General features: G+C 69.0%; 6 protein-coding genes and 1 non-coding gene across 7 annotated transcripts; 4 read left to right on the forward strand and 3 right to left on the reverse strand.

The window, feature by feature from the left end:
* Positions 1–182: 182 nt before the first annotated feature.
* V1510DRAFT_t172 lies at positions 183–265 on the reverse strand. The gene has a single exon. It is a non-coding gene; the product is annotated as a tRNA-Lys (tRNA).
* Positions 266–366: 101 nt separating this feature from the next.
* Positions 367–1,816, forward strand: V1510DRAFT_418918 (pseudouridine synthase). The gene has a single exon (XM_066934200.1). It carries the CDS (start codon positions 504–506, stop codon positions 1,788–1,790), a length of 1,287 nt encoding a protein of 428 aa, XP_066788323.1. The 5' UTR covers positions 367–503; the 3' UTR covers positions 1,791–1,816.
* V1510DRAFT_418921 (uncharacterized protein) lies at positions 1,779–2,517 on the reverse strand. Its single transcript, XM_066934201.1, has 3 exons — positions 2,449–2,517; positions 2,250–2,395; positions 1,779–2,219 (listed from the first exon to the last, which is right to left on the reverse strand). Exons 1-3 carry the CDS (start codon positions 2,453–2,455, stop codon positions 1,887–1,889), a joined length of 486 nt encoding a protein of 161 aa, XP_066788324.1. The 5' UTR covers positions 2,456–2,517; the 3' UTR covers positions 1,779–1,886.
* A 121-nt stretch (positions 2,518–2,638) lies between these two features.
* On the forward strand, positions 2,639–7,365 carry V1510DRAFT_418923 (uncharacterized protein). Its single transcript, XM_066934202.1, has 3 exons — positions 2,639–2,951; positions 2,996–4,009; positions 4,048–7,365. The coding sequence occupies exons 1-3, from the start codon at positions 2,697–2,699 to the stop codon at positions 7,261–7,263; spliced, it is 4,485 nt and encodes a 1,494-aa protein (XP_066788325.1). The 5' UTR covers positions 2,639–2,696; the 3' UTR covers positions 7,264–7,365.
* Positions 7,366–8,031: 666 nt separating this feature from the next.
* On the forward strand, positions 8,032–9,094 carry V1510DRAFT_418926 (JAB1/Mov34/MPN/PAD-1 ubiquitin protease-domain-containing protein). The gene has a single exon (XM_066934203.1). The coding sequence runs from the start codon at positions 8,038–8,040 to the stop codon at positions 9,064–9,066; it is 1,029 nt and encodes a 342-aa protein (XP_066788326.1). The 5' UTR covers positions 8,032–8,037; the 3' UTR covers positions 9,067–9,094.
* V1510DRAFT_418928 (uncharacterized protein) lies at positions 9,000–10,737 on the reverse strand. The gene is made up of 2 exons (XM_066934204.1): positions 9,711–10,737; positions 9,000–9,679 (listed from the first exon to the last, which is right to left on the reverse strand). The coding sequence occupies exons 1-2, from the start codon at positions 10,713–10,715 to the stop codon at positions 9,089–9,091; spliced, it is 1,596 nt and encodes a 531-aa protein (XP_066788327.1). The 5' UTR covers positions 10,716–10,737; the 3' UTR covers positions 9,000–9,088.
* A 356-nt stretch (positions 10,738–11,093) lies between these two features.
* Positions 11,094–12,647, forward strand: V1510DRAFT_418930 (uncharacterized protein). Its single transcript, XM_066934205.1, has 3 exons — positions 11,094–11,235; positions 11,274–11,457; positions 11,489–12,647. The coding sequence occupies exons 2-3, from the start codon at positions 11,274–11,276 to the stop codon at positions 12,532–12,534; spliced, it is 1,230 nt and encodes a 409-aa protein (XP_066788328.1). The 5' UTR covers positions 11,094–11,235; the 3' UTR covers positions 12,535–12,647.
* Positions 12,648–12,822: the final 175 nt, after the last annotated feature.

Raw genomic sequence — 12,822 nt, forward strand, 5'->3', positions numbered from 1 at the left:
ATTAATTGCCTGCTGGACGCACCCTCGCGGTTGCCGCCGCGGGGGGCCCCCCGGGCCACCGCGCCCCGGGCGGCGACTCCGTCGAGGGTAGCTGCCCTGCGGGCAGGGCAGGTCCAGACGAAGCCGCGCCGACTCACGTGCGCCAGTTGCAGTAATCTATAAAAAAATGCTTGAAAAAATTTAGCCTCACGGGGGGCTCGAACCCCCAACCTTGAGATATCTTGCATATAAGAGTCTCACGCTCTACCGATTGAGCTAGCAAGGCAGGCTATAAAATGACATGTCACATAGGCATAGATACCGAGCGTCGACCCGGGTAACGCATACGCAGCCAAAAACTTTTGCCGTCTCTCTCGCTGCGCATGAGCTTTCTACGCGCATTCGCCAGAGATCTCGCCAGGACAGGCCGCATAGCACAGGCAGCAGGCAGGCAGGCGCTCAGAGCGCCCGAGGATTGCGTGCGCACGTACTACCGACCGTCAGATCAGATCTACCAGCGCCCAATGGCTCCAAGCAGCTCGCTGTCGGGTGTGTTCGCGGTCGACAAGCCGACCGGGATCAGCTCGGCCAAGTATGTGGCCAGGGTGCAGGGCCTGTTGAGCAAGTCGCCGCTGTTTGCCGAGGCAAAGATGAAGAACGCCAAGTACCGACGCAAGGGCAAGCCGCAGGTCAAGATCGGCCACGGCGGCACGCTGGATCCGATGGCGACGGGCGTGCTGGTGCTGGGAATCAACGGTGGCACCAAACAGCTCGGCAGCTACCTGGGGTGCACGAAGGACTACGAGGCGGTGGCCGTGCTGGGCGCGTCCACGACGACGTACGACTCGGAGGGCGACGTGATGGAGCGCACGTCGGCAGCGCACGTCACGGCGGAGCTGGTGGAGGCCAAGCTGGCGCAGTTTCGCGGCAAGATCCAGCAGATGCCGCCGATGTACTCGGCGCTGAAGATGAACGGCAAGAAGTTTTACGAGTACGCGCGTTCAGGCGAGCCCCTGCCGCGCGAGATCGAGCCACGGTCGGTGGAGGTGTCGCAACTGTCGCTGTGCGAGTTCACGACTGAACACTCGTACGGTTTTCCGGACAGGGAGGCGTCGGACGAGCACAAGCAGAACGAGCTGCTGTACCGGGAGATCGTGGACCGGGCAACAGGCGGCGAGGGGACGGGGAAGCGCGGTCGGGAGGAGGACGGGGAGGCGGCGACGACGAAGCGGATCAAGACAGACGACGGCGCGGTGGCCGTGGACCCTGCGGCCGAAGGCGCGACCGAGCCGGCGCCCACTGTGGCCGCTGCTGAGCCTGCCGTGCCTGCCGCCGACGTGCCTGTCGGCCCGATCATACGCATCAAAATGTCGGTCTCGTCCGGCACCTACGTGCGCTCGCTGATCCACGACCTCGGCAACGCGCTCGGCACGAAGGCCCACATGGTCAAGCTGGTGCGCAGCCGCCAGGGCGAGTGGGAAATAGGCCGCAACGTCCTCGATGTCGAGGCCTATGCCGGCCACGACGACGCGTTCTTGGCGCAGGCAGCGCGGTTTGTGGAGGGCGGTCCTGACACGGCTTTGGAGCCGTTCGAGCCGGCTGCTGCGCCGGCTGCTGCTCCGGCTGCTGCTCCGGCTCCTGAGCCAGCTACCGAGCCGGTCGTGCCCACCACCGACACTGCCCTGCCCGATTCTACGCTGGCCGAGTCGGCCAAGACTGACCCTGAGTCGACCGGAGCCGGCCCTGAGCCGGCCATCGGCTCAGCTGAGTCTGCGGCCCCGGCCGGCGCCCCCGCATCCTCTTGTACATAGCTTATTGACCTGCAATCTGCATCTAATACCGCCCATGGCCCAATGGCGCTGTGTCGCTGCGTCTCGGCAGCGCTGTCTCCGCGACTCCGCGGCCACCTACCGCCCTTTGGCCTTTTCCAGCTCGGCAATCTTCTCCATCAGCGTCGGCTCGCGCCGCTTCAGCGCGTCGCCGTCCCGCTGCTTCTCGAGCTCGTCCTTCTTGACCAGGCGGCCGGGCTTGAGTCCGATCTGAGTGCGCGAGCTGCCTATCAGGTTGCCCTCGCGGTCAAAGTACATGTTTGTTCCGACCATGTCTTCCCACTGGCCCTCGTACACCATCGATCCGACCGATACCAGCGGCCGCGCCGTGTGCAGGTCGACGTGCTGGATGCGGCCGTCGCCCTCGATGACCTGCGGAGCCAGCGAGAGGTCGAGGGGGACGTAGAAGACCTGGGTTAGCAGGCCCATTGGCGGCCGTACCTCCTCGTCGGCGTGGTCGACGTCAGACTCGTCCGACTCATCGTCGTACTTGCTGTCGTCCAGCGCGCCCGAGTACTCCTCCGGTTCGTCCTCGGACCGGGGCGCGCGCGAGCTGGGCCCGGCCATCGGACTGCTGGTCACTCGATCTGCGGTCAGCCATCGCCATCGGAGCCGGGGTGGGAAGACGCGGCACACGTACCTGCCATCGTGCTGAGCGTGCTGGTTGTCGCTCTCTGCCGCGCTGCCGGTCTGCCGCTGTTTGCTGGACGGCGGCTATATGCTGCGGGCAGAGCGCGTGCGTGCGGCGCGCTACGCCGGGGGGTGGGTTACCCGGACTGTATTCATCCCAAAAAAAAATTTACGTCCCAAGCCGGTGCAAAAAATTTCCTCGATCCACGAAATTTTTTCAGACCGGCTCAGCAGTTTGCGGATCGGACAGCAGACAACATGGCCGGCGCAAAGAGAAAGCGCGGCGAGAGCCAATCAGAGGGCGGCAAGCCCGCCGGTGCCCAGGTCGCGGACAAGGCCGGCAAGGCCGCGGCCAAGGCCGACAAGCCGGCACCGACCGCGCACAGCATCACCAAGCCGATCACGCTCAGCCGGGCCGAGGACAGCGCGTTCCCGCGCGGCGGGGCGTCGGTGCTGACCGCGCTCGAGTACAAGGAGGCCGCGAACGAGGCCATGAAGGACGTGCTGTTTGAGGTGAGTGCGCCGCACGGCGTGCGGCTCGGATCCGCTGACCGCAGACGCAGCGCAAGGCTCCGCCCAAGGCCGAGGCCCAGGCCCGGCCCGAGAAGGAGGCCAAGACCGGCCACGCCAAGGCCGTCGAGGTCAAGAAGCGGCTGGCCGCGCGCGCCAAGCGCAACGAGAGCAAGAAGCCGGCCAAGCCGACCGAGGCCAAGATCAAGATCGAGGGCCTGTCGTACAAGCGGCTGGTGCCGGGCACGGTCGTGCTCGGCCAGGTGGCCGAGATCAACGCGTTCGACCTCGCGCTGTCGCTGCCGAACAGCATCACCGGCTTTGTGCCGATCACGAGCATATCGGCGGGCGTGTCGGCGCAGGTGGACGCGCTGGCCGAGGACAGCGAGGACGAGGAGGCCGCGGACAGCGACGGCAACGGCTCGGGCGACGACGCGGACGAGTCGGACGCCGAGTCGGACGCGGCGGCGCCCGCCGCCGTCGGCAAGCGCTCCGGCGCGGTCGACCTCAAGGCCATTTTCGCCGTCGGGCAGTGGCTGCGCGCGGTCGTCGTCGCCGGCGACGGCGCCAAGAAGAAGCACATCGAGCTCTCGGTCGCGCCCAGCCAGGTCAACGCCACAATCGCGGCCGAGGACCTGGTCAAGGGCCTGGCCGTCCAGGCCAGCGTCCAGAGCGTCGAGGACCACGGCGCGATCCTGGACCTCGGCTTCGACAGCATCTCGGGCTTCATCTCCAAGCGCGAGCTCGAGTTCGGCGGCTACGCGCTCGACGCGCTGGCCGAGGGCCAGGTCATGCTGCTGACGGTGCTGTCCAAGTCGTCCAACGGGCGCACGGTCACGCTGACGGCCACGGCCGTCGCCAAGAAGCTGCCCGCGGTGCAGACCGTGGCCAACGTGGACTCGGTCCTGCCCGGCACGCTCGTCGAGGTCCTGGTCACGCAGGTGTCCGGGCTCGGCGTCGCCGGCCGGTTCTCCGGCCTCGTCGACGCCACGGTCGACTACTTCCACCTGAACGAGTACGACAGCGACGCCATCAAGGCCAAGTTCAAGGACGGCCAGAAGGTACTTGTGCCCGGTTTACTTTTCAATGCTAACGTCAGCTGCGCGCCCGCGTCACGTCGTACCTGCCGTCGGCCGACACCAAGAAGCTGCGCCTGTCGCTGCTGCCGCACGTCGTCGCGCTGACCAAGTCGGCCGCGAGCGAGGCCAAGGGCGTCTCGGACATGATCCCGCTCGGCCTGACGGTGAGCGAGGCCAAGGTGCGCTACGTCGAGCCCGGCATCGGCGTGTTTGTCGACGTCGGCGTCGACGGCGTGCTGGGCTTCGTGCACATCTCGCGGCTGTCGGACGAGCGCGTGACCGAGATCTCGCCGGCGTTCGGGCCGTACAAGGTCGGCTCGATCCACCGCGCGCGCGTGATCCGGTACTCGCTGGCGGACGGCCTCGTGACGCTGTCGATGGAGAAGAAGGTGCTCGACCGGCGGTACCTGCAGTTCGGCGACGTGGCCGTCGGCGACGTGGCCGACGGCGAGATCGTGCGGCTGGTGCCGTCGGGCGGCCTGCTCGTCGCGCTCTCGGACGACATCGTGGGCCACGTCAACGAGCTGCACATCAGCGACGTCAAGCTGGCGCACCCCGAGCGCAAGTTCAAGCCGGGCATGAAGGTCAAGTGCCGCGTGCTCGCGACCAACCCCGACCGCCGCAAGATCCGCCTGACGATGAAGAAGACGCTGCTGGGCAGCGACGTGCGCGTGCTGGCCGCGTACGACGACGCCAAGGTCGGCACCAAGACCGTGGCCAGCATCGTCAAGCTGCTCGACAAGGGCGCCATCGTCGAGTTCTTCGGCAACGTGACCGCGTTCCTGCCGGCCGTCGAGATGTCCGAGGCCGAGATCAAGGACCCGCGCGAGCACTTCCGGCCGGGCCAGACGCTGCACGTGAACGTGATCTCGGTGCACCCGCAGTACCGCAAGATGCGCGTGTCGTGCCTCGACCCGAAGAGCCCCAAGGCCCTGGTCAAGGTCGTCCAGGACGAGCCCGCGGACCCGATCATGGTCACGGACGTGACCACCGGCTCGCGCTGGACGGCGACCGTCACCAAGGTCGACGCCACCGGCGTCTGGGTCAAGATCGGCGCGGGCATCCGCGGCCGCATCAGCCTGATCGAGGTGTCGAACGACCTGGACGTGCTGCGCGACGTCGCGCACTACCACGCCGTCGGCTCCGCCGTCGACTGCGTCGTGACCAAGGTCGACACCAAGAACAAGCTCGTCCAGCTGTCGGCGCGCGCCGCGGCCGGCGCGGCCCCGCTCAAGCTGGCCGCCGCCGCCGTCGGCGAGGTCTGCGTCGGCCGCGTGGCCAAGAAGACGCCGACGGCGCTCACGGTCCAGCTGACCGACACCATCAGCGCGACGTGCGCGCTGCCGGACCTGAGCGACGACTACGACGCGCACTCGTTCAAGGACGTCCAGAAGAACTCGTTCGTCAAGGTCAAGGTCGTGGCCTTCGACGCGCACAAGAAGGCGCTGTTTGTGTCGACGCGCGCGTCGCTGACCGAGACCGTCAAGAACGCGGCCGTGGCCGACCGGTACATCGACTCGGTCGAGGACGTGCACGAGGGCGACGTCGTGCGCGGCTTCGTCAAGAACATCGACCGCGGGCTGTACGTGGCGCTGGGCCACAGCGTGACGGCGCGCGTCAAGATCTCGGACCTCTCGGACTCGTTCATCAAGGACTGGGAGAAGCAGTTCACGGTGGGCAAGGTCGTCAAGGGCAAGGTGCTGTCGGTGGACGCCGAGCACAAGCGCGTCGAGCTCACGCTCAAGGAGGGCGTGGTGTCGGGCACGGCGGTGGCGAAGCTCAAGCTGAGCGACCTCGCCAAGGGCCAGACCGTGAAGGGCTCGGTGAAGCGCGTCGAGACGTTTGGCGTGTTCATCCAGCTCGACAACTCGGACCGCGTGTCGGGCCTGTGCCACAAGAGCAACGTGTCGGACGGCAAGGTGGCCGACTTCCAGGGCCTGTTTGCCGAGGGCGACCGCGTGACGGCCAAGGTGCTGGACGTGAACCTGGAGAAGCGGCAGCTGTCGCTGGGGCTGAAGGCGTCGCTGTTTGTGGGCGACGACGCTGAGGAGGAGGAGGAGGAGGACGACGAGGAGGACGAGGAGGACGAGGAGGACGACGACGACGCGCTCGCGGCCGACTCGGACGACAGCGCCGCGTCCGCCGACCAGCTCATGTCGGACGACGACGCGGACTCGGCCACGCCCGACGAGGACGTGGACGAGGTCGAGATCAAGATCGCCGACGACTCGTCCGACGACGAGGCCATGGCCGACGCGCCCGCCGCGGACGGCTCGCTCGACGTCGCCGGCTTCGACTGGAGCGCGAACGTGCTCGACCAGCTCCAGCCCGGCTCGGACTCGGAGTCGGACGACGACGAGGCCGACGGCCGCCGCAAGCGCCGCAAGAGGGCCGTCGTCCAGCAGGACATCACCGGCGAGCTCGACGGCAAGGCGCCCGAGGCCGCGGTCGACTACGAGCGGCTCGTGCTCAGCCAGCCCAGCTCGTCGCTGCTCTGGATCAAGTACATCGCGTTCCAGCTCCAGCTCGGCGAGGTCGACAAGGCCCGCGAGATCGGCCAGCGCGCGCTCAAGACCATCGGCTTCCGCGAGGAGGACGAGAAGCTCAACGTGTGGACCGCGCTGCTCAACGTCGAGAACTCGTTCGGCTCGCCCGAGTCGCTCGACGAGACGTTCAAGCAGGCCTGCGTGTACATGGACCAGAAGGTCATGCACCAGAAGCTCGCTGCGATCCTGGTCCAGAGCCACAAGGCCGCCGAGGCCGACGCGCTCTACCAGACCATGCTCAAGAAGTTCTCGCAGTCGTGCAAGATCTGGCTGGCCTACGCCGGCTTCCTGGTCGACGCCGGCCGGCTCGACGACGCCCGCGACGTCCTGCAGCGCGCGCTGCAGACCCTGCCCAAGCGCAAGCACGTCAAGGCCATCACCAAGTTCGCCCAGCTCGAGTTCGCCAAGGGCGAGCCCGAGCGCGGCCGCACCCTGTTCGAGGGCCTCGTCAGCTCGTTCCCGCGCCGCATCGACATCTGGAACGTGTTCATCGACATCGAGGCCAAGAACGGCCAGCACGACGCCGTGCGCGCGCTCTACGAGCGCGTGCTCACCACGAAGCTCTCGGCCAAGCAGGCCAAGTTCCTCTTTAAGAAGTGGCTCGCCTACGAGCAGAAGCACGGCAACGAGGGCACCGTGGCCACCGTCAAGGAGAAGGCTGCAGACTACGTTGCCCAGCGCAACAACTAGTCGCAGCCTGGCCGGCTGTCTCTTTGGCAGCCGCAGTCCATTGCATTCCTTTGTACATTCCGGTGGTCTGTTAAATATGACGAATAAAAGTTTGATTTCCACTGCTCGGGCCGGCGGGCGACCGTAGATGAGTGTTGGCGGCTGCCTCGACGGTGTGCGCGTGAGCCTCCGGCGGCGACTCGACAAGGCGGCTGCGGTGCGGAGGGCGCGCGGCGATTGCGGCTATAAGCCGCACGAAGTGCGGCTCACGTCGGCCCTGCCCTGGGCGGGTCGTCGCCAGCTCCTTTGTGGGGAGCCTCCGGCGGCGACTCCGTCGAGGGTGGCTGCCCTGCGGGCAGGGCGTACGGCGGTTGCGGCTATGAGCCGCACAAAGTGCGGCTCACGGCCGACCCTGGCCGGGACGGGTCGTGGCCGGCTCCTTGGCGGGTGAGCCTCCGGCGGCGACTCCGTCGAGGGTGGCTGCCCTGCGGGCAGGATCGGTGCATGTGCACAACGCAGCTTATAGCCGCATATAGCCGCATATAGCCGCAGGCACTGCCCGCGCGGCGGCAGTCTCGGGTCGCATGAGCCGCACACAATGCGGCTCGTAGCCGCAACAGCCGTGCATCCTGCCCGCAGGGCGGCCACCCTCGACGGAGTCGCCGCCGGAGGCTAGGCAGGCGCAAGCCGCACGCCATGCGGCTCAGACGCCCGCGCCGCACGGCGTGCGGCGCGCCGCTTACCCGGCAGGCCTATCTCCCGCCGTCTCGCCCCGCGGCCTCCACGGCGACCACGATGGACGTGCAAATGCGGGACGCGTCGCTCAAGGCGTTCGACATCGAGAACGAGGTCGAGTTTGTCGATGCGCGCGACGAGATCTACGACTTTGACGAGGCCGCGCAGAAGGCGCTGCTCGCGCAGCGGCCGTGGACGGAGGACGTCAACTACTTCAAGCGCGCGCGGATCTCGGTAATCGCGCTGCTCAAGATGGTGATGCACACGCGGTCGGGCGGGGCGCTCGAGGTGATGGGCATGATGACCGGCAAGATCATGGGCGACGCCATCGTGGTCATGGACGCGTATCCGCTGCCGGTGGAGGGCACCGAGACGCGGGTGAACCCCCAGAGCGAGGCGTACGAGTTCATGGTCCAGTACCTCAGCACGCTCAACTCGGTCGGCCGGCGCGAGAACATCGTGGGCTGGTACCACTCGCACCCGGGCTACGGCTGCTGGCTGTCGGGCATCGACGTGGGCACGCAGAGCCAGAACCAGAAGTTCCAGGACCCGTTCCTGGCGGTCGTGATCGACCCCAACCGGACGATCTCGTCCGGCAAGGTCGAGCTGGGCGCGTTCCGGACGTACCCGGACAACTACAAGCCGCCGCCGGACGCGGACGCCGAGTACCAGACGATCCCGCTGACCAAGATCGAGGACTTTGGCGCCCACGCCAACCAGTACTACTCGCTGGAGGTCAGCTACTTCAAGTCGTCGCTGGACACGCGCATCCTGGAGCTGCTGTGGAACAAGTACTGGGTGTCGACGCTGTCGCAGTCGCCGCTGCTGACGAACCGCGCGTACGCGACCCAGCAGATGCTGGACCTGAGCCGCAAGATCTCGCGGACCGAGGCCGCGGCGGGCGCGGGCATTGCCACGCTGTCGCTGGGCGGTCGGGCGCACCCGGCGCGCCGCGACGAGTCCAAGGAGACCGAGCTGGACAAGATCGTGCGCGACAGCACCAAGATTGCGTCCGAGGAGCTGCACGGGCTGCTGTCGGAGGCCGTCAAGAACCGCATATTTGACGGCGCGGCACGGCCGACCGCCTAGTATGTACAATATACACCGTGGCTCACGAGCGGAGGACGGCGGCGGCGGTGCGGGCGCGGGCGGCGACGGTGGCCGGCGCGAAGAGCGCGGCCAGGGCACCGAGCGGCGCGCCCGGGACCGAGCCGGCGAGCGCGAAGCGCACGGCGCCGAAGACGACGGCGGGCTTGACGCGGTGGCGGCCGGCAAGCGCGGCGATCTGGTCGTCGACGGCGGCGGCGGCCACGACGGGCTGGGCGGCCGCCCACGCGGCCAGCTCGTCCAGCACGGCGGCCGCGGTGGCCCGGCCGCTGGCGTCCAGGCGGCCGACGTACTTGGCCGCGGGGCCGGCGGCCAGCTCGGGCGGCCCGTAGACGTAGGCGGCGGCCGCCGGGAGGTCGTTGATGGCCGTCAGGGCCGGCGCGAAGACAGCCACGAGCCGCGCGACGTAGTCGGGCTCGAACAGCGCGGCCGGCGCGGCCGGAAACGCCGCGCGCGCGAGCTCGGCCGCCCGCGCGACCGCCTCCGCGCGGCCCGAGGCCGTCGCCAGCCGCTGCTGCAGGTAGTGCGCGTTGAAGAACGCCAGCTTCTGGTCAGAGACCTTGGCGTTGCCCTTGGTGAGGCCGTCGAGCGAGAACTGGGGTCAGCCCAGTCGGCGCAGAACTTACCGCAGCGGCCAGCTCGGCCAGCGAATACAGCTCCGTCGGGCGCGCGGCCTTGGGCGACCACCCGTAGAGCGCCACAAAGTTGACCAGCGCCTCGGGCAGCACGCCCGCGGCCGCGTACGAGCGGATGCCGGTGTCGCCGCTGCGCTTGCTTAGCTTTTTGTCGGCCAGCGTCGTCAGCAGCGGGATGTGGGTGAACTGCGGCGGCGTCCAGCCGAAGGCCGCGTACAGCGCCAGGTGCTTGGGCGTCGACGGGATCCACTCCTCGCCGCGGATGACGTGCGTGATGGCCATGAGGTGGTCGTCGACGACCGACGCCAGGTGGTACGTCGGAAAGCCGTCGGACTTGAACAGGACCGGGTCGTCGAAGCGCACGTCGTGGGGGTTGGTCTGGGTCTGCAGCTCGATGCGGCCGTGCAGCAGATCGGTCACGACCGGGTACGGCTCCGGCGCCTTGAAGCGGATCGTGTGCGGCTCGCCGGCGGCCGCGCGGGCGGCGGCCTCGGCCGGCGGCAGGTAGAAGCACTTGCGGTCGTACGAGGCCATGGACGGCGGCTGCAGGGCGCGGGCCGAGTCGCGCAGCGCGTCGAGCCGGTGCTTGGGGCAGAAGCACCGGTACGCGTGGCCCGAGTCGACGAGCTGGTCGGCGTGAGCGCGGTAGATCGGCAGCCGCTCGGACTGGCGGTACGGCCCGTAGGGGCCGCCGCGGACGGGTCCCTCGTCGATCTCGATCCCGGCCCACGCCAGGGACTCGTACAGGTTGGCCTCGGCGCCGGGCACGAGCCGGCTCTGGTCTGTGTCCTCGAGCCGGAGGATGAACGTGCCGCCGGTGGAGCGCGCCAGGAGATAGTTGTAGAGCGCCGTGCGCAGGGAGCCGAGGTGGAGGAAGCCGGTGGGGGACGGCGCGAAGCGCGCGCGCACGGGCGCGGCGGGGTGGACGCTGGCGGGGGCCGGGCGGGCGCGGTCGCGGAGGGACGGGCGTGCGAGGGGGACGGCGGTGAGCCGCATGAGCCGCACGCCCTGCGGCGCGGTGAGCCGCGCGAGGTGCGGCGCGGCGAGCCGCACGGCGTGCGGCGTGCCGCACGCCGTCAGCCGCACGAGCCGCGCGCCGTGCGGCTCGGCCCGCCGCGCCAGGCCCGCCAGCCCGCGCGCGCCCGCTGCGCCCGGCCGCCCGCCGCGCGGTAGCAGGAGCGCGCGCGCCTGCGTCGTGATCGTCGGTGCCAGCATCGCGCTGGTCGCTGCTGTCTCGTCTGCGCTCGTCTGCGCTGTTCTGCGGCTCCGTCGGCGGTGGCGGCTGCGTCTGTATCAGCTGCGAGGCCTGCGCGGCCTCCGTCGTCTGTCGCGGGCGGCTGCGTCGTCGTCTGCGCTCGCAATCTGCGTCCGCGTGGAGTCGTGGGCGTCGGCAGCGCGGCAGGTCGCTGGGAAAATTTGTATCGCCGACGTTGCCCAACTCCGTCGACCTTCCGCCTCCACAACGCAAGCGGATCGCAAGCGCACGGCGCAAGCGACCAGGCGCAAACCGCAGCAGGTACGTCGGCCGCGCCGGCCACACGTGCTGACCGGCAGATGGACCCCGACGACCTCTATGCCGTGCTCGGCGTCGGCCGCACGGCCACGGCCAGCGAGATCAAAAAGGCGTACCACAAGGCCGCGCTGGCGTCGCACCCCGACAAGGTGCCCGAGGACCAGCGCGAGGCGGCCGAGGTGCAGTTCAAGATCGTCTCGCGCGCGTACGAGATCCTGTCGGACGGTAGGTGCGCGCGGGGGCCCGCTGACTCCAGACGACAAGCGGCGGGACTACGACGAGCTCGGCATGGACGCCTTCGAGCCCGGCAAGGCCCGCGGCCCCGGCTTCAGCGAGGACGACTTCTACGACTTCTTTGGCGGGCCCGATCCGCGGTCGTACGCCCGGCGCGACCCCGCCCGCACGGACGACGCCCGCCAGGACATGGACGTGCCGCTCGCGGCCATGTACACCGGGCGCGAGCAGAAGGTCTCGATCACGCGCGACGCCGTCTGCGGCTCGTGCAAGGGCAGCGGCGCCCGGCCCGGCGTGGTCCCGCGCAAGTGCAGCAAGTGCAAGGGCTCGCGCGTGCAGGAGGTGTTCAAGCCCGTCGGCGACGGCTACGGCGTGCCCGTCCTCGTCAAGTGCTCGCTGTGCGACGGCCGCGGCACGCTCATCAAGGAGAAGGACCGCTGCCGGAAGTGCAAGGGCCACCAGGTCTCGCCCGAGAAGAAGGTGCTGTCGTTCCGGATCCCGCCCGGCGCCGCCGACGGCGACCGCATCACGCTCGAGGGCGCTGCCGACGAGGAGCCCGGCAAGGCCCCCGGCGACGTGGTCTTCACGCTGCGCGAGCAGGCCCACCCCGTCTTTGCGCGCAAGGGCGCCGACCTGCGCGCCACCCTCGACGTGACCCTCGTCGAGGCCCTCGCCGGCTTCTCCCGCACCGTGCTCAAGCACCTCGACGGCCGCGGCCTGCGCTTCACGCTCCCACCCGGCCGCGTGCTGCGCCCGGGCGACGTCGTGCTCGTCAAGGGCGAGGGCATGCCCGTCAAGAACGGCGGCGGCATGCACAACCGCGGCGACCTCTACCTCGACGTCCGCATCGAGTTCCCGAAGGACGGCTGGTGTCTGGAGGCCGCCGAGCTGCGCCGGCTCGAGAACATGATCCCGTTCCTGCCGCGGGCCGACGAGCCCGCCGACGTCGTGGACGACGTCGACTACGAGACCGTTGCGGACGACTCGCGCTACGGCAGCAATGTAAATACCGACCCCGAGCCCGACTCGGACGACGACGCTCCGCGCGGCGGCTGCGCCCAGATGTAGCCTAGACGAATAGAGTGCACACTGACGGCGTGGGGACAGGCTGGCTGCGCTGGCCAGGCCTGTTGCGGCGAGCCTCGGGCGGCGACTCCGCCGAGGGTGTGCCTGCAGAAGCGGCTATGAGCGGCTATAAGCCGCACGCGATGCGGCTCATAGCCGCGTGCGGCCTCCTGGCCGAAGGCAGCTGTCCTGGACGAAGCCTCCGGCGGCGACTCCGTCGAGGGTGGCTGCCCTGCGGGCAGGGGCCGTCGGCGGCTATGAGCCGCACGTCGTGAGGCTTATAGCCGCTTG

This window comes from Dipodascopsis tothii, assembly GCF_038497935.1.
Source record: "Dipodascopsis tothii strain CBS 759.85 unplaced genomic scaffold V1510scaffold_20, whole genome shotgun sequence".
Taxonomy (NCBI): Eukaryota; Fungi; Ascomycota; class Lipomycetes; order Lipomycetales; family Lipomycetaceae; genus Neoaidaea; species Neoaidaea tothii.